The sequence below is a fragment of the Odontesthes bonariensis genome, chromosome 15 (assembly GCF_027942865.1).
Source record: "Odontesthes bonariensis isolate fOdoBon6 chromosome 15, fOdoBon6.hap1, whole genome shotgun sequence".
Classification (NCBI taxonomy): Eukaryota; Metazoa; Chordata; class Actinopteri; order Atheriniformes; family Atherinopsidae; genus Odontesthes; species Odontesthes bonariensis.
The window spans coordinates 20235441-20254712 of NC_134520.1; the positions used below are offsets into that span (position 1 = coordinate 20235441).

At 41.8% G+C, this 19272-nt stretch overlaps 2 protein-coding genes across 2 annotated transcripts; one reads left to right on the forward strand and one right to left on the reverse strand.

Annotated features, from left to right (window-relative positions):
* Positions 1-33: 33 nt before the first annotated feature.
* On the reverse strand, positions 34-11546 carry actl6a (actin-like 6A). Its single transcript, XM_075485432.1, has 14 exons — positions 11384-11546; positions 9137-9213; positions 8285-8459; positions 5767-5867; positions 5381-5478; positions 5115-5209; positions 4286-4392; positions 4119-4208; positions 3959-4020; positions 3501-3615; positions 3236-3316; positions 1020-1115; positions 816-902; positions 34-674 (listed from the first exon to the last, which is right to left on the reverse strand). Exons 1-14 carry the CDS (start codon positions 11406-11408, stop codon positions 594-596), a joined length of 1290 nt encoding a protein of 429 aa, XP_075341547.1. The 5' UTR covers positions 11409-11546; the 3' UTR covers positions 34-593.
* Positions 11547-11578: 32 nt separating this feature from the next.
* aldh7a1 (aldehyde dehydrogenase 7 family, member A1) lies at positions 11579-15086 on the forward strand. The gene is made up of 2 exons (XM_075484381.1): positions 11579-11650; positions 13027-15086. Exon 2 carries the CDS (start codon positions 13032-13034, stop codon positions 14658-14660), a length of 1629 nt encoding a protein of 542 aa, XP_075340496.1. The 5' UTR covers positions 11579-11650; positions 13027-13031; the 3' UTR covers positions 14661-15086.
* Positions 15087-19272: the final 4186 nt, after the last annotated feature.

Consider the following 19272-nt stretch of genomic DNA (forward strand, 5'->3'; position numbering starts at 1 on the left):
GAATTTAGCTTTTACAGGTACAGAACTAAATAATTAAACAAACAAAAAAAGACTTTATTTTGAAAAGACTGTATGCAGGCAATGACAAGTAAAAGTGAAAATTAAATACAGTTGACAAGTTAATAAGGACAGGTAAGAACCAACTTGTTTTTGCTGTTCTGAAGAAGAGTTTACCTGCTTCACAGACAGGGAGTTGAGCAAAGGACTATTTAGGCCAAATACATACTGCTCTTTCCTCAGACACCAGACAGTTAAAACAATGTTCTCAAAATTCTGAAATCGCACATTTTTTTTTGTTTGTTTGTTTTGGTGACTGTAGTCTCCCAGTGGAATCAGAAACATGCCTTTTTGATGATGCAAAGTTTCCCCCAACATTTAAAAAAAGTTAAGGCAACTGACTGACTGGTCAGGAACTAAGGACTTCAGAGTGTAGCTGTTCGATTTCCTCAAGTCCCAGACAAGCCTATGAACCAACTCTGTTCTTAAAAAAACAAATCGTACAAAATGAGAACGGGGTGTTCCTCAGTCCTGTTCAGGGGAGAACGCTTGACAATGTTGAACTAGTGGCAGACACGGTGCAGAGAAGTGTCAAATCAAGGGCACTTCCTGTCCACACACTGCTTTCCACCCTCCTCGTACTCTTGTTTAGAAATCCACATCTGCTGGAAGGTTCCCTGGAAAACAGAAAACATGCTGTCAAGCATTAGGAGGATGTATACACATGAAATTAATTGTCACACTGCTGAACCAGACAGGGATCTTTTTAGTGTGGCCAAAATTACATCCTGTTTCTAATTAGGCCTCTGTGTCCTTACAAGTGAAGCCAGGATGGAGCCTCCTATCCAGGCACTGAAGCGGCGTTCCACAGTGGTGCTGTTGGCAATCAGCTTCAGCCTCATACTCTGCAAACACAGAACAGCAGTGTTGTATTTTTAGAAATCGTATGTCGACATACAGCAGAATTGCGTTCTGACTTTAGGCCTCGGATGTTATCGTAAATGTATTTGGCAGATTCTCACTGGAGGGGTTTTCTGGGACAGTTCTCTGTTCAGTCGGTCAGTGAAACCCTGAATGAGCGTGTTTCCTCCCGACACCACCACGCTGCCGTACAGACCCTGAAGTACACAAGAAAGGTGAGAAAGTGAGTTTCTGATCTTAAAAGCAGTCAAAAGTACAGGAACCTACACCACAGAGTGGAGAGCAAATGCTGTGATAACCGATTTAATATTTCCGATCAATTAGTTTCAGGAATTATTTGAATTAAATACCTTTGTCAACATCGCTTAAACATGCTCCTACATAAGATTAATGTCTGGGGAGTCTGTTACAGTCTATATTAGAAATATCACATAACTTAAAGGGATAGTTAGCCTCTTTTGACATGAAGCTGTATGACATCCCATATTAGCAATATCATTTATGAACATTTTCTTACCCCCCGCTGCATCCTGTGAGCGGAGTTTCAGCTGAGTTTTGGCGTCCACGAAGCTAGTCCGGCTAGTTGGCTGGGGCTTGAAAAATAAACCATCTTGCTTCTCAAAAAAATATGCGTTCAAAAGAGTAATACATTTGCATCACAAAATCGTTCTCGATGAAAAAGTCAGGCCTCACTTCGCTTGGCGCTATTTTTGCCTCCTTTGATATCAATGCATCCAATGTAAACTGTGCAGACCGAAGAGCAGACCGAGCGCTCCCCTGCTTCCGAGCAGCACACACCGTAACAGGTGCAGCTATCGCTAGGTGGCTTGACGCATTGATATCAAGGGAGGCAAAAATAGCGCCAAGCGAAGTGAGGTCTGACTTTTTCCATCGAGAACGATTTTGTGATGCAAATGTATTACAATTTTGAACGCATATTTTTTTGAGAAGCAAGACGCTTTATTTTTCAAGCCCCAACCAACTAGCCGGAGACCCAGACGTCCCTGTCCCCGGCCACTTCCTCCAGCTCTTCTGGGGGGACCCCGAGGCGTTCCCAGGCCAGCCGAGAGACATAGTCTCTCAAACGTGTCCTGGGTCTTCCCCGGGGCCTCCTCCCAGTGGGACGGGCCCGGAACACCTCACCGGGGAGGTGTCCAGGAGGCATCCTAACCAGATGCCCGAGCCACCTCATCGGACTCCTCTCGATGCGGAGGAGCAGCGGTTCTACTCCGAGCCCCTCCCGGATGACCGAGCTTCTCACCCTATCTCTAAGGGAGAGCCCAGACACCCTGCGGAGGAAACTCATTTCGGCCGCTTGTATTCGCGATCTCGTTCTTTCGGTCACTACCCACAGCTCGTGACCATAGGTGAGGGTAGGAACATAGATTGACCGGTAAATCGAGAGCTTCGGCTTCTGGCTCAGCTCCTTCTTCACCACGACGGCCCGGTGCAGAGCCCGCATCACTGCAGACGCCGCACCGATCCGCCTGTCAATCTCCTGCTCCATTCGTCCCTCACTCGTGAACAAGACCCCGAGATACTTGAACTCCTCCACTTGGGGAAGGATCTCATTCCCGACCCGGAGAGAGCATTCCACCCTTTTCCGGCCGAAGACCATGGTCTCAGATTTGGAGGTGCTGATTCTCATCCCAGCCGCTTCACACTCGGCTGCGAACCGCTCCAGTGAGAGCTGAAGTTCACGGCCCGACGACGCCAACAGAACCGCATCGTTCACAAAAAGCAGAGACCCGATTCTGAGGTCGCCAAAACGGACCCCCTCAACGCCCTGGCTGCGCCTAGAAATTCTGTCCATAAAAATTATGAACAAAATCGGTGACAAAGGGCAGCCCTGACGGAGTCCAACCCTCACAGGAAACATGTCCGACTTACTGCCGGCAATGCGGACCAAACTCTGACACCGGTCATACAGGTAAGTATACTGGTGAGTCAATGTTCATAAATGATATTGCTAATATGGGATGTCATACAGCTTCATGTCAAAAGAGGCGAACTATCCCTTTAAGGGTTTCCGAAGTTCTCTGCTTCCGGCCCCCAAAATAACAATGCTAAACACATTGTAACTCCCCTTTATCCCCGTCAGTGGTTTAAGCAGACAAACGTGGAACCGAAAAAAAAAAAGACATCCCATATTTATCTTTTGTGACTTGTACAATTAAAAAATGATATTCTTAAATCTTTTAAAATGGCTTTCCTTTAGCTCATCTTGTTACTTTGCGCATCTTCTTGCATTGGGACCCACTTAACTAATAAAAATAAAAAAACAGGAGACGTGAAATTTTCTCATTCTGATACTCACTGGTCGAATATCAATGTCACACATTCCTACACTTGTTGTCACCACGTGGCCAACTCCTAACATGGTGTTTCCAGAAAGGCCCTGAAAGTGATTAGACCAAACAGAAACATTTTTAATCGCATAACGCCAACTCACTGCAGTAAAAGCATTCAAACACTTCTTTCATACATTATTCAAAGCTGTTGCTGTTACTGCGTGCGCTTTGCTACTCTGGCCGTTGGCTCTTAGTTATTGGGTTAATGGAGCATGACGATCGAGCACATACCTTAGCATTAGAGGGGTCAAACAGCCCCTCTGGGATCTTTAGCCTCTCAGCTCCAAAGTCACAGTTGTAGCCATTGGGCAGCTCATAGTGCACCGTGGGCATTTGGGCAGCAACTCTGAACAGAAGATGAGCAACTTGTGAGATGATTTATTACCTTTAGCAAGGTAACAAATCTGTAGATTCTGTAGTTCATAGACTAGAATAATGCATCTGAAGCTGATCATCTTTATAATAATCCCCTCCACACTCTATTTTTAGCTATAACTAAAAGCTATACAGAGAAAGTCTCAGAAAACACCTTTTTGTGAACCTGCGGCTCAAATACTTCAGATTTTAACGACTGTTGACTTTTGGTTATTTTTGTAGTGCCCACAGAGGTCAGAATTGTTGAGAGAACCTATTTAAACATTGTCCAAAAAAATAATGAGAATTAATAAAGTTATAAATAATGCTCTTACTGTTCATCGTATGGAGAGTCTGATACTTGCAGCACAGATGCCTGGAAGTCCTGGATCACACACTGCAAAGAGTAATGTGCACAAAACGCTACACGTCGATTTCACACCCACCAAAGACATTATCATCATTATGCTGCAAAGTAAAGAGGAGGCTGCCTACATTACACATGTAGTTGTGCCAAGAGCGCGTGACTTGAGGTAGTTTCTCCTTTTTCTTCCAGCTGGCTGGGGCTCCCTCCCGCACTGCATCCTGTAACGAATACACATGGTAAATACTTGGCAAAATATGTCAAATGAAACAAAAATACTTTGGAATGTGTGGTTCACCTTTGACGCAATCATGTAAGGAGGGATTATTTCAACATTTAACTCTTGAAACAGCTCCCTACACTGCATGCTCATGAAGTCACCAGCCAGGGGCGATTTGACAATGCCTGTCGGAGAAAGCAAATAAAGCCTGAGACTGACAGGAACGCGGCCCGAGTACCACATCTTCAAAGTTCATTTGGAAAGGTCATCATTTTCCCTATAACATAGCAAACCCTTTTCACGCTCAATCAACTAGATAGATGTCTGTTAGGTGCCAGATTAGCATTTAAACAGAAGTATTATTCAGGGTGGTGCTGTTATGAGCTGGATGAGTACCCAGGCAGCTACCCAATGAACATGCACAGTGTCCTTGAGCTCCGAGCTCATCCCTCAGCATGTCATGCCACCCAGAAACAAAGATGGTGACAAAAACTGAGGCCTCAAAATAGTAGTCCATAGACCAACGAGTGATGTTGCAGTGGTAATTTCTTCTTCATACAGTGTCTAATTGAGATTATTTTCAAATAGAGGAAAAATGTTGAACATCGTGCTAACAAACAGTTGAGAATATCAAGCTTGATGAGTTGTTAAAGAACAAATGTTCAGCTACCACAAAACTGAAGTAGCTGAACATGTGTAAGAGTTACCAAATGGCTGAGCTCCTTTCTCCAACCAGCAGATGGCAACAAAATAGCAAGAAGAGAAGAACTTGCATATTTGAGATTTAAACTATGGTACTTTTATTGGTTGCCTTAGATCATAAATTCCATCTGTGGTTTACATGTAACCCAAGTAAAATATTCAGATTACTTTCTAATTCAGCTGGTAATTCAAATTAAGGGGTCACCTTGTTGCAAGACGTAGCCATCGTGTACTGGAATAGCTGTGGTGTGTGTGGCTCCACTGTCCAGGACCAGGCCTGTAGACCGCCCATTGGCAAAGCTTGGATTTTCAAAGTAAAGGTAACATGACATGGTTCAACATGCATAATGATCTAAGCAGATTTGTCCGATACCATTACCAAACAATAAAGTGACCATTAAATTAACTCTGCAGGCTCTGTCAAATCTTTTTCGGGATGAAAAAAAAACAAAAAAAAACAGTGAAGGATACGCAGACAGCACCGCTGATTTACAGAGGAAGAAGGCGGGAATGTTGTAATGCTCAAACATCAACTCGGTTAGTTTCTCCCGTTTTGCTCGTGTGTTCCACTGCAAAGACAAAGCAGACGTTAGCCCACTTACAACAAACTGTCACCATCGGATACATATAACCTACTATAACTCCGCAGGTGGCTTCAGATCCATACCTCACCACACCCTGATCACAGCTAAAAACACAAATCATCTCATAGATCACCAACTCCCACAGGACTCAGATTTAGCAGCAAGTTGCTGCTGGCCATTAAAGTTTGACTTTATGAAGATGGTTTTGCCTGAGCAAAATATCAGAATATATCAATGACATTAATGCTCCATCTGAAACAAAAACAAACTCACCGAAGCTTCTGACATGAGCACAGGATGCAGGCTGGGTTCAGACTTGAAGTGCATCTTGTATGTGTGATCCAAAATGGCCTGGAAACTGTCCCAGTCCTCAACTGTAGGTGAAGTGGTGGAGAAAACAAGAGCATCGTTAACTGTCACATTAGTGTGAAATGATTATCGATTACCCATTTTGGGGGATACAGTTACTACCAAAGTTCCACACTGAGGCTCTGTTTACATTAATTCATTTCACCATTTCTTCGTGTCGGCGTCTTGCAAACTATTTACATTTACACTGAAACGGGGATCGGCTGATTCGCTAGTCACATGACTAATCAGCCATCACATCACATGATCGCCCTTGCATCTGGAGCATGAGCAACTGCTTTATATTAACAGATTTATCAGGGCTGCTCTGGACATTCGAAAGTTCTCGCGCCATTCTTCGGCGACAACACGAAATTGTCCCACCATGCGCTGCTTCTTCCCGGTCTAACCCAAAAGCGGCGCTCCATGTACGGCTTGCGTTGCTGCAGCCACTGGCTGGGTTCTCATTATAAAAGCCGAGTAGCTAGAGCTCGGCACTGCGGATCCTCGTTTTTCACCGTTTACAACTGCTAAAATCAGCATCGTATGCAAATGCTTACGTGGGCTCCGGCGTCTTTGAATCCTTCCACCTATGAAGTCGTATTCCAGTATTTTAATGTAAATGGACAGTGCATCCGCGATAGAAACAATATAGAAACAGATTAGTATAAATGGCACCTTCGTTTTGGGAAAATATGTGCCGTTATGGGAGGAATTTTTACACATGAGATTCTGCTCTGTACACACGCAGACATACACTCAGAGCAAAGCAGTTACCATATGCCCTTACTGTGTAACTGGACTGCATTTTTGGCGTCACAACTCAATATCACAAAAATGCTCTCTCTTTTTTCATAGTCTCGACTGGGTCAGCTGGCAGAGAAATTAGAGTAATGATGAATTTTTTTTTAGATAACAATTTGAGCACTAGGCACCAATGTTCCAGGCCAGCCCTCTAAGGGAGCTGGTGGTCCCACTGTGCTGTTCTGCTGCAATTAAGATGGGTGTCACACTCGTCTCTAAATAGCCAAGCAGCCAAACTCCACTGGACCAAATTCTGATGAGCACCATCAGCTAATCTGTTTCACATCTGCTGTTGCTAATACCTGCAATGCATTTGCAGCCATGATGTTCCTCTTCAGTAATGCGAAAGCCAGTGGTGGATACTTTAAACAGCTGGTTGAAAGATATCTTACAGCTCCTTCAAGTAACTGACATTTTCATTATCATCCATTCTGCTGATCATATTCTAAATTGATAATTCAATGTAAAAACCATATCAAATTAAAAGGGAATATTCATCGCAACCCAAAAAAGCCAAAGAGGTAATCATCAAATGTTTATTTTGTCTGCAAAACGGTTCAAAACCCAATGGGTCCATTTATGGACTTCCATCCCTCACAGAAGACAGTTCCTCTCTATCTTCAACAGTCTCTTGAAGACTCATCTTTTCTAATAACACCTCCTTTCGTAACATCTCAAAAACACATTAAACTACACTTCTGCTCTTACTTTGTACATCTGTACCTGCTCTATTTGTACTCCATCATCTAAACTGATGGGGGGGTGTGCTACTACAATTCCAGAAAATAGAAAATCTGTAAATCTGAGAGTACCACGAATGTTAAGCACTTGAGAACAGACATGGCTGTAAACCAAAGATGGAAAGACAACAAATGGGTGAGCACTTGATAATGAGCTGCCATGGGCTTCAAATACTCTCATCAATATTTATGATGAACAGCAGTCATCTATACGTCAGTCATGGCTGTGACGGCGTCACCTACAAAGTCGGCAGTCACACCAAAACAGCCCAATTATGGACATGGATCATGCGAGCTGGATTTTAAATATTCATTGCCGACTTTACGTCAAAGACTTGTGTCATCGTTTCAAACAACCCATATACCTCATGCTCATTTTTACATCCTAAATGTATCCTTTTTCAGTAAACAGTTGAAATATTTTCAAATATTATGTTCATTATCCATCTATTCATCCCCTTTTTATAGCCGCTTAATCCAACTAAGAAGCCTATCCCAGCGGTCATTGGGCGAGAGGCAGGGTACACCCTGGACGGGTCACCAGTCCATCACAGGGCCACACAAAGACAAATAAGACACACAGCCATGCACGCTCACACTCACTCCTTGGGCCAGTTTAGAGTCACCAATTAACCTGCATGTTTTTGGGCGGTGGGAGGAAGCCGTAGTACCCGGAGAAAACCCACGCATACACGGGGAGAACATGCAAACTCCACAAGGAAAAGCCCCAGCCGGGATTCCAACCAGGAACCTTCTTGCTGTGAGGCAAATGTTCAGTATCCATCCATTCTATTCCATTCTATTCTGTTTAATCCAATTCATGGTCATGGTGGAGCTGGAGCCTATCCCAGCTGTCATTGGGTGGGCGGAAAAATAAAGTGACAGCATTGAAAACTCACTCATGCCATTTTTGAGTGGGGACATGACCTCCATGTTCTCTCTGGGTACCCTCAGTTGATTGGTGTCGATGTAGTAGGTGGTGCCGCTCTGCTTGCTCTTGTCACCATCCGTCTCCATGGGTGTGCTGCCATCCTCCCGGTCAAGAGTCACACCTATGACTGTGGGAAAGTCCGCCTGAATCGAGACAAAATTAAACACAATGCAGGTCAAGACACATTCTCACACGCTCCGTTTTGACAAACGTCAGCTTCCTGACAGTGATGAAAAAAAAATCTAATTCTGTACAAATCCTCAGTGTGCAGCTCATCACCCAAACTGAACAAATTTCCACTTTTGTGAAACACTGGGGTGCTGAAATGTTAAGCAATACTCATCTGATTACTGGGAAACACATTACAGTCATTTGGAATCTCTAAAAAGTACCTGCTTCAAATCTTTAACATACAAGTTTGTATTGACGTATTCATCATGTAATAAAAGACCACTGTTGAGACCAAAGGACAAACCAGGAGAATGGAGAGAGCCCGGAATAAGGGGGGAAACTGTGAGATTGTTATGATCAAAAAGACCTACGATGCTCATAAAGCTATCTGCACAAAACCAGTGTCCAATTGATAAATGAAAATGTAATCACTGGCTGGGACGCTTTATTCACATCAACATCTCCACCTAAAACGCGCTAAACTCTAAACCGAGAAGTGCTCCAAAACTGACCAAAACTTAATTTATGGCGTCTGTCTCCTGGGGCTAGAGTCCTCATTTCTTGACACTGGTGTACCACCACAGGGAAGGTGAAAACACACAGAGGAAGCAAAGACAGTTAATTAGGTCACTTGAGTGGATCCATTTACCTTGGGACAATCTTCTCCCGCGTAGCCGGCTCTCACAGAATAAGAGCCAATGTCGAACACCAGAGCTCCCACCTCATCTGCAGATATGAGGCAAGCATATAAATGTGATTCAAACTGTGAAAAATAACATTTAGCAAAATGCTGAAGCATTATGAAGAAAAACTTTGTGCACTTCATGATTCAACAGCTTGTAGAGGCACCTTTAGCTGCATTAAAGTACTCATCTGCAAGACACTATAAGTCTTTCACATTGTTGGGGGAATTTTGTCCTGCTCCTTTTAATAACGTTGCTTCAATTCATTGAGGTTTGTGGGCATTTGTTTATGCACAGCTCTCGAGGTCCAAACACAGCAGTTTGCAACACTTGGATTCTTTTTTTTTCAGCCATTTTGTAGTAGATTTGTTGATGTGCTGTGGACCACTGTTCTGTTGCATGATCCAATTTTGACCAAACTTTAGCTGTCAGACAGATGGTTTTAATATTTGACTTTATGTACTTTGGAACACAGAGGAGTTCATGGACGACCTAATGATTGTAAAGTGTCTAGGTCATGTAGCTGCAAAACAGTCTCATCACTTTTTCACCACTGTGCTAGACAGTTTTTCTCCAAAAATGGTGTTGTGCATTATGGCATTTCCACTTTAGTCTCGTCTGTCAAAAGGACATTGTTCCATAATTCTTTCGGTTTGTTCAGATGCAAACCTAAATCTTCTTACTTTGTAATTTTAGAGAGATGAGCCGTTCTTCTGGCACACTGTCCAGTCTTTTTTTTTTAAATCGTACTGTCATTAACTTTAATATTTAGCATGCTAATCCAGACCCGTAGAATCTGAGATGTGGTTCTTGAGTTTCTCTGAGCATTGCCCAGTCTGACCTTGGGGTGTACTTGCTAGGACATCCATTTCTGGGAATACTGGCAACTGTTTTGATTGTTTTCCACAAGTGAATGTTATTTTTCATTGTAGAATGATGGGCTTCAAATTGCTTGAATATTGCCTCATAACCCTCTCCAGACTGATGGACAGCAACAATTTCTTCTCCAAGATCACTGCTGATGCCTTTCCTTATTGGCACTGTATTAACACAAACCTGCCTGCTCCAGAGCAGCAACTTCTAAAACATCTGCTTTTTGTTAAATAAATGGTGCATTGTAATATTTCATATGTTGTTGTTCATCTGATATTGTATCTACCTAATTCTAAGACCTAATAAGGACTAAATTTTCTTCTTTCATAAGGTCCTGATGCAAAGAATAAGCTTAGAATTGAAGAGGGTGTACATGCTTTTTCACTTCACCGTAAATGTCCACAAGAAATCAGAAACACTGATCTACAGGAGTCATATATATTAGGCTGCCTGCAACAATAATTTGCAGATGCGATGAACCAATAAACAGGCAAACAGATTAATAGCTAAAATGCAGAACCTATAGACTGATCTCCCATCTGATATCACCAATAGTTTAAATGGTCTTTGAGAAATTTACATTATTCATAGAGTAAATATCGAATTTAGTGTGCAATTACACACCAAAAGTAACCCCATACTCAAAGTTAAATTGTACATAAACTTTTTTACTTCCAAATTAAAATTAAAATATCTCCTATTATGTTCCCCAATCTGCTGCGCTGGATGTACTAGAAATGTTTTTTCAGCATCCCAAACTCAGTGTATTAACAACAATATAAAACATATAAGGGCATAATGTCGCTGACATCGATCCATATTTACATTGCAGTGGTGTGTTATCATGGTCGTAGACAACAGCTACCACAGAATGATGCTAAACTCGAGTTCTACTATTACTTTTCTGAGAAAAACGAATATCACCAGAAAACAAAATAAACGGGGGGAAAGTGTTGAATACAGTTTAACATGCCTCATTTCCAAAAATCACCATGCGATCATTGAAAGCAGCAAAGCTAACGTTATATTTTTTAAACTGAACGGGATCATGAGCTCGGAATGCCCACTTTCATTCATTTCCTTCTAGCTACCGGTGCTCCTTAACATGACTGTAACGTACGCTAAGTCTCAGTCATAAAACAAGGAGCTTGAAGCGATAATATATTTGACATATTCTTAAACTAGTGACCATTGTAATGCTAGCAAGAGTATTTTTGGTCCATGGAAGAGCTAGACGTTAGCACAACTAGCATAGCTGGCTAACTACAAAGCTGGCTAAAGCTAGAGAGCAGGACAACGTGGGAAACATTTTAATTTTACATAAATCAGGTCTCACTCACCACCTCCGTACACTCCGCCACTCATCCTTTAACACTTGATGGCTGCAAATGACTGAATATAAATTATTATGGCAGAAGCACAACCGCAAAACGGTTAATAACAACAAAAGAAATCTGTTAGCATGGGTCAACCTAACAAAGCGGGCGCCACAGTGCGTCGAAGCTCTTGTCCAATCAGAATACAGTACAGAAGTAGTACTTCCGTTAAGTGACAGCATTTTCTTCCCTGCTCTGGAGTGGACGTGGCCTAGCCGACTTCATATCTACGTGAGTTAAAAACTGATCAAAAGTAGCAAAAACGTACTTTTCAGGTTTATAAACTAATGTGCAGATGCTATAAATGCAAGCTTTATTAGAGCACGGTGATGTTAGTGAGTATGAATTGCGGGACCTTGAGTCACGGTCGTAAGTCTGAACAGCATTGATCTCGGCGACCATGCCACCTCATGTTGCTCAAGGGGCAACTCTACCTTGTCGAATCTCACGTGTTTGAACTTCAAAAATGCAAACTGCAGATTTGTCTTATAGCTAACGTGCAGTGATGTTGGGGGTGACACTACTGCATAATGAATAAGCGTGAGTGCATACAGCCTAATTGTTGTCCAAAGTTGGTTTAGTTGCGCAAGCGCATTCGGCAGATATGGTTGAGTAACTTACAGGACAGTTACTCTGTGAACAGGTGTGACTTTAAAACCTTGGAGGCTATTTTGAGGCAAACGTGCAACTTCAAAGAACATGTTTTAAAGAATCTTTAAAAAAAGAACACTAACAACCTTAACATGGTACATGAAAATTGTGTCGTGTATTTTACCTTTGATGGTAATTTTAACCAAGATTTTTTTTGGTTAAAGATTTTAAAGCTCTATTTTATGTATTTCCCTGTTAACTACTTTTAGTAAACTAAATTACATTTGCACAACATATCAGTAATGTTAAGTAACAGAGAAACAAAACGTGAAGTTTGTGCATTTTAACCACCAGCCAGGAGCTGCACCATTGTGTGTTCATAAATTGTCATAAAAATTAATCAGTGATCAAAAAGAAAGAGCTGAAGATTGATTAAATGATTCACTGTTTCAACTTTAATAGTAATGTCCCAGACTTGCACTGTAGAATATAAGATCACTCTATACCAAGTTTGTCAGTGAAGATTCCTCTAATTTCTTTTGTGCAGTCAAGTGAACATCTGTTCAACATATTTGTTTGCTGAAGGTCATGTTCACTTTATTCTGTGCTGGACTTTGTCACAGCTGAAGATGTTGATTTCCCCCCCCCCCCCCCCCAAGTTACTCATTTCAATGTCAAATTCGGCTCATTGTGGAATTGCAGAATTTATTTAAATTCTACCTAAATCATAACTACCTGAGTAATGATTTCAATAAGCAATTTATTGCTTAGTTTAGTCTTTATTTTGGGCTCGGGGAACATACAGAGTGTGGTATCTTTGTTGAATATTGTATTGATTTTACTATTTAAAAAAAAAATAACATTTTCCAGTATTTTAAAAACTGATGGACGCTACATAACAAGTGGTTGAAGCCTTGCAGGCCTCAATCAGGAGAAGAGAATACTCTATAAACAATTATTTATGAACGTCCTTCCAACATATCAAACTAAATTTTAACTTGCTTTTTTTTCTCCAGCACCCATGCAGCACTGCTTGACTCTGACCCTTGCTCGGCACAGCAGGCTCCTTTTGAGAAGTAAATTTGCAACTGTCCACTGCCAGCAGTCAACAGCCATGTCAAGTCTTCTCATAAACCAACCCAAATACGCTTGGCTGAAAGAGCTGGGTTTGTCTGAGGATAACCATGGAGTTTACAACGGAAGTTGGGGAGGCAGTGGTGAGGTCATCACATCATACTGCCCTGCCAACAATGAGCCCATCGCCCGGGTTACTCAAGCTACTTTGGCAGAGTATGAAGAAACTGTCCAGAAGACCAGGGAAGCCTGGAAGTTGTGGGCAGATATTCCAGCTCCAAAACGAGGAGAGATTGTAAGGCAGATTGGGGATGCTTTAAGAAAGAAGATTAATGTGCTTGGAAGTCTAGTTGCCCTTGAAATGGGCAAGATCTACGTTGAGGGAGTGGGCGAAGTTCAGGAGTATGTTGACGTCTGTGATTATGCTGTTGGTCTGTCTAGAATGATCGGTGGCCCTATCCTTCCTTCAGAAAGACCAGGCCATGCCCTCATTGAACAGTGGAACCCGGTTGGTCTCGTCGGCATCATCACTGCCTTTAACTTCCCTGTGGCTGTCTATGGCTGGAACAATGCCATCGCTCTGACCTGCGGTAATGTCTGCCTCTGGAAAGGTGCCCCAACCACTCCTCTCACAAGTGTTGCAGTTACCAAGATAGTGGCTGAGGTGCTGGAACAGAACAACCTGCCCGGTGCTATCTGCGCCATGACCTGTGGCGGCGCAGATATTGGCACTGCCATGGCGAAGGACAAGCGTGTGGATCTGGTGTCTTTCACTGGCAGCACCCACGTTGGCAAGATGGTAGCCATGATGGTGCAAGAAAGGTTCGGACGCAAGCTGCTAGAGCTTGGTGGAAACAATGCCATCATTGTGTTTGAGGATGCAGACCTGAACCTTGTGGTGCCATCTGCTGTCTTTGCTTCTGTTGGAACCGCTGGTCAGCGTTGCACCACAACCAGGAGGCTGATGCTGCATGAGAGCGTCCATGACGCAGTGGTTGAGAGGATTGCAAAGGCTTACAAGCAAGTCCGTATTGGAGACCCCTGGGACCCCAGCACCCTCTATGGCCCTCTGCACACCAAACAAGCTGTGGAGCAGTATCTGGCTGCTATCGAGCAGGCCAAGAAGCAGGGCGGCACTCTGGTCTGTGGAGGAAAGGTGATGGACCGCCCTGGAAACTATGTCGAGCCCACGATCATCACAGGACTGGCTCATGACGCACCCATCGTCCATACTGAAACCTTCGTCCCCATCCTTTACGTCCTCAAGTTCAAGACAGAAGAGGAGGCGTTTGCCTGGAACAACGAAGTCCAGCAGGGTCTATCCAGCAGCATCTTCACCCAAGATTTGGGCAGAGTTTTCCGCTGGCTGGGTCCCAAAGGATCCGACTGTGGCATTGTGAATGTCAACATTCCCACAAGTGGAGCTGAGATCGGAGGAGCCTTTGGTGGTGAGAAACACACAGGAGGTGGAAGAGAGTCAGGCAGTGACTCTTGGAAGCAGTACATGAGGCGTTCAACGTGCACAATAAACTACAGCAAGGATCTTCCTCTGGCCCAGGGCATCAAATTTGAATGAAGCCTTCAAGTGTCCGACTGTTCAAGCTTCAATGGGCTCAAAGGACAACACTAAATGATTTCAGTAGCAGTGTTGCCAAAAGCAGTGTTTTTCATTCAAAAAGATCCTCTTAAATTTAAGAAAAAAAATTTGAATACTTTTGAATCTCTTTATTTGTGGTTGTTGATGCTAATTTTGGCTCTTGGATCCTCTTAAATTTAAGAGAAAAAAACTGAATAATTTGGAATCTCTTTATTTGTGGTTGTTGATGCTAATCTTGGATTTGAAACTTTCAAAAGTTTTATGTTAAAGGTCAAATGCTGTTTCCTCAAATGTTAATGCGCACTTTTCTACAAGCACTTAAGAGCTTGTGAGCTAAATGACTGTACCTGATACTTTATACTGTAAAAGAATAAATAAATCTTACCTTTTATTTTAGAAGAAAAATGGCAGTGGACAGTATTTATTTATTTGAAGATGGTTTTATTGCACAGGTAATGAAGTCACTGTTTATGAAATGTATTACATGAAACACTGGCTACTTCAGTCAGGTATCAGAAATTGTGGATTTAGATAAATAGTCTGTGAAATCGTTTGGATTTTAAGTCAGATATGGTACTAGATTTTGTATTAATTCCCACACTTTTCCTTGCTCTATCTGAAAATTGGTGCTGGAAATTATTGAAGAATATATATACTTTTTTAAAAACAAAGAGATTTGGACATGGGTAAAAAAAATAAAAAAAAATTTGTTGATGCTTAAAGGGATTAATTCAGTGAAAGTATAGTGACTGCAGGCAGATGCCCTTTCAAATAAGCTGTATTTACGGAACACTAGATTCATTCATGAATGATCAAAGATGTGAAACATGAAATAACTGTAAAATTAACCTAAATACTTCATCTTAGAATATATGATAACCATGAAATATATATTTAATGGTGACCAGAAGTCCTATTTGAATTTTTTTTTTTTAAATTTTGTTTGGACACACCCACTCATTAATTTCACTCAAGGCAAGCTCTTTAGGAAGGCAAGGCAAGTTTATTTGTACAGCACAATTCAACTACAAGGCGATTCAAAGTGCTTTACAGAGATATTAAAACAGTAGAAATAAAAAGCATGATTTCAATTTTAAACAAAAAAAGAAAGAAATAAGAACAATAGATAAAATCAGAGAAATAAAAACCATGATTTAAATTTTAAACAAAAAGAAAGAAATAAAAACAATATAAAATCAGTGGTTAAAATGTGATTAAGTTTTGAGCTTTATTCAAATGCAGCTGAAAATAGGTGTGTCTTCAACCTGGACTTAAACACACTGAGTGTTTCAGCTGATCTGAGGCTTTCTGGGAGTTAGTTCCAGACATGTGGAGCATAGAAGTTGAATGCAGCTTCTCCATGTCTGGTTCTGACTCTGGGAACTGATAAAAGACTGGATCCAGATGACCTGCGGGGTCTGGAAGGTTCATACTGGGTCAGGAGGTCACTGATGTATTTTGGTCCTAGACCATTCAGAGCTTTATAGACCAGCATCAGAACTTTAAAGTCTATCCTCTGATGGACAGGCAGCCAGTGTAAAGACCTCAGAGCTGGACTGATGTGGTCCACTTCTTTGGTCTTAGTGAGGACTCGAGCAGCAGAGTTCTGAATAAGCTGCAGTTGTCTAACTAACTTTTAAGGTAGACCTGTAAAGATGCTGTTACAGTAATCAAGCCTACTGAAGATGAATGCATGGACTAGTTTTCTCAGGTCCTGCTGAGACATCAGATCTTTTAACCTTGATGTATTCTTAAGGTGATAGTAGGCTGACTTTGTTACTGCCTTAATGTGTTTTTCCAAATTTAGGTCTGAGTCCATCACTACACCCAGATTTCTGGCCTGGTTGGTAGTTTCTAGGTGTATAGACTGAAGTTCTGTGGTGACCTGTAATCGTTTCTCTCTGGCTCCAAAGACAATTACCTCAGTTTTGTTTTTGTTTAGCTGGAGAAAGTTGTGGCACATCCAGTCTTAATCTCCTCAATGCATTTACCAAGAGCCTGTACAGGGCCTCGGTCTCCTGGTGACATTGTAATATATATCTGCGTGTCATCTGCATAGCTATGGTAGTTTATTTTGTTGTTTTTCATAATCTGTGCCAATGGGAGCATGTAGATGTTAAACAGAAGAGGTCCCAGGATGGAACCTTGGGGAACTCCACATGTGACTCTTGTGTGCTCAGATGTAAAGTTACCTATTGACACAAAGTACTTCCTGTTCTCTAAGTATGTTTTAAACCAGTTTAGTACAGTACCGGAAAGACCCGTCCAGTTTTCCAGTTGTTTCAGTAATATATTGTGGTCAACTGTATCAAATGCAGCACTGAGATCTAGTAAAACTAAGACTGACATTTTTCCACCGTCTGTATTCAGACATATGTCATTAAACACTTTGGTCAGAGCAGTCTCAGTGCTGTTGGGCTGTCTAAAACCTGACTGGAAGGTCTCATAGCAGTTATTTTGTTTTAAAAAGTAATTAAGCTGTTGAAAAACCACTTTTTCAATGATCTTACTTAAAAATGGGAGATTTGAGATAGGCCTGTAGTTGTTCATTTGTGTCTTGTCAAGATTGTCCTTTTTCAGCAGAGGTTTGATTACAGCAGTTTTAAGTGGCTCTGGAAACACAACCGACATTAAAGATAAGTTCACGATCAGTAACAGGTCTGACTCCAAAATCTTTGAGACCCTTTTGAAAAAACCTGTTGGCAGGATGTCTAAACAGCAAGAGGAGGAGTTCAGCTGACGTAATATGTCCTCCAGGTCTTTGCTGTTAATGGGTTGGAACTGTGTCATGGTGTTTAAACGGGTTTTCAGTGGAGACTGTACATATGCTGAACCTGCTGCTGATGTACCAACTGCTTGTCTAATATTTTGGATTTTGTCTGTGAAGACATTGCAGGCCATGGTGGAATGAAGTTCAGTTGCCACTAACACAGGAGGGTTTGTTAGCCTGTCAACTGTAGCAAATAAGGCCCGATCATTATGACTATTTTTGGTGAAGCTAATAAACTACACAATTACAGAAAACCTGACATTTTTCCACCGTCTGTATTCAGACATATGTCATTAAACACTTTGGTCAGAGCAGTCTCAGTGCTGTTGGGCTGTCTAAAACCTGACTGGAAGGTGTCATAGCAGTTATTTTGTTTTAAAAAGTAATTAAGCTGTTGAAAAACCACTTTTTCAATGATCTTACTTAAAAATGGGAGATTTGAGATAGGCCTGTAGTTGTTCATTTGTGTCTTGTCAAGATTGTCCTTTTTCAGCAGAGGTTTGATTACAGCAGTTTTAAGTGGCTCTGGAAACACACCCGACATTAAAGATAAGTTCACGATCAGTAACAGGTCTGACTCCAAAATCTTTGAGACCCTTTTGAAAAAACCTGTTGGCAGGATGTCTAAACAGCAAGAGGAGGAGTTCAGCTGACGTAATATGTCCTCCAGGTCTTTGCTGTTAATGGGTTGGAACTGTGTCATGGTGTTTAAATGGGTTTTCAGTGGAGACTGTACATATGCTGAACCTGCTGCTGATGTACCAACTGCTTGTCTAATATTTTGGATTTTGTCTGTGAAGACATTGCAGGCCATGGTGGAATGAAGTTCAGTTGCCACTAACACAGGAGGGTTTGTTAGCCTGTCAACTGTAGCAAATAAGGCCCGATCATTATGACTATTTTTGGTGAAGCTAATAAACTACACAATTACAGAAAACCTAACAGACTTGTTCCTTTTTTATTTTGGAGGGTTGTTAAATTCTAAATCCCAGTTGTTTTTTTCACTCTGTCAGGGAAGACGGGTGCAGGGTTTTTTTTTGTTTCTTTTTTTGTTTCTTCTATAATAAGAAAGCTTGGAGTCTCCATACAGCCTGGGTAATGGTAAGGACTAGCTTTTTTGGCCTTTATTCAGTTAAAGGTGGGGTATGAGATCTTGGAAAAACGGTTCCTGCAAGCTATATTTTTGAAAATACACAACCTTGCCTCTCCCTTCAGCCCACCCCTCGAAACCACGCCTTCAAAACACATGAACGAGTCACGAGTCTGTGAACGCACAGGGGGGAGGGGTGAGGGGGGCTGACGGTTGATTGGCATGTCAGAATCCAATAGAAGTAACTCTCATCATTACTTCTATTGGTCAGACATTTCCTCTTGCTACACCCTCTACAATGGACTAAAATATAATTTTTTTTCCCAAACATTCTATTTTAGTGGGTGCAATGGGGTCGTGAGGAGGTTTTCAGACAATATGATAAAAAATGCTCCAGAAAACATCTCATACCCCACCTTTAATGTAGTTTAATATTGAAAATTCTTGCAAGAAAAGATTCTATGAAACGTAGCCACATCACATTATTTGTATTGATTAAGGTGAGTGTATGGTATTCTGATGAATCAGCTATCCCGGAATAATTATTTCAGATGGTAGCATGCAATTTGTGAATCTTATTTAGTCATTTGTTTAACAGGAATGAAGAAATCAGCTCTGTCCCTTTAATGAAAATACTACTCCATCTCCCAACCTTGGTGGCCAACCCCATATGCTGACCCTCCCACTCTGCAGCTCTCCACCTCATACTCCTGCTCTGCCTTTCTCTCCAT

Excerpts from the sequence above, each read along its gene's own strand:
- actl6a (XM_075485432.1), bottom strand. The coding sequence starts at position 11,408 with ATGAGTGGCGGAGTGTACGGAGGTG. Across the intron at positions 4,393-5,114 it reads TGGCTACGTCTTGCAACAAG|GCATTGTCAAATCGCCCCTG; the intron begins GTGACCCCTTAA and ends TTTCTCCGACAG. Across the intron at positions 1,116-3,235 it reads GTGACATTGATATTCGACCA|GGTCTGTACGGCAGCGTGGT; the intron begins GTGAGTATCAGA and ends TGTGTACTTCAG.
- aldh7a1 (XM_075484381.1), top strand. The coding sequence starts at position 13,032 with ATGCAGCACTGCTTGACTCTGACCCTTGCTCGGCACAGCAGGCTCCTT.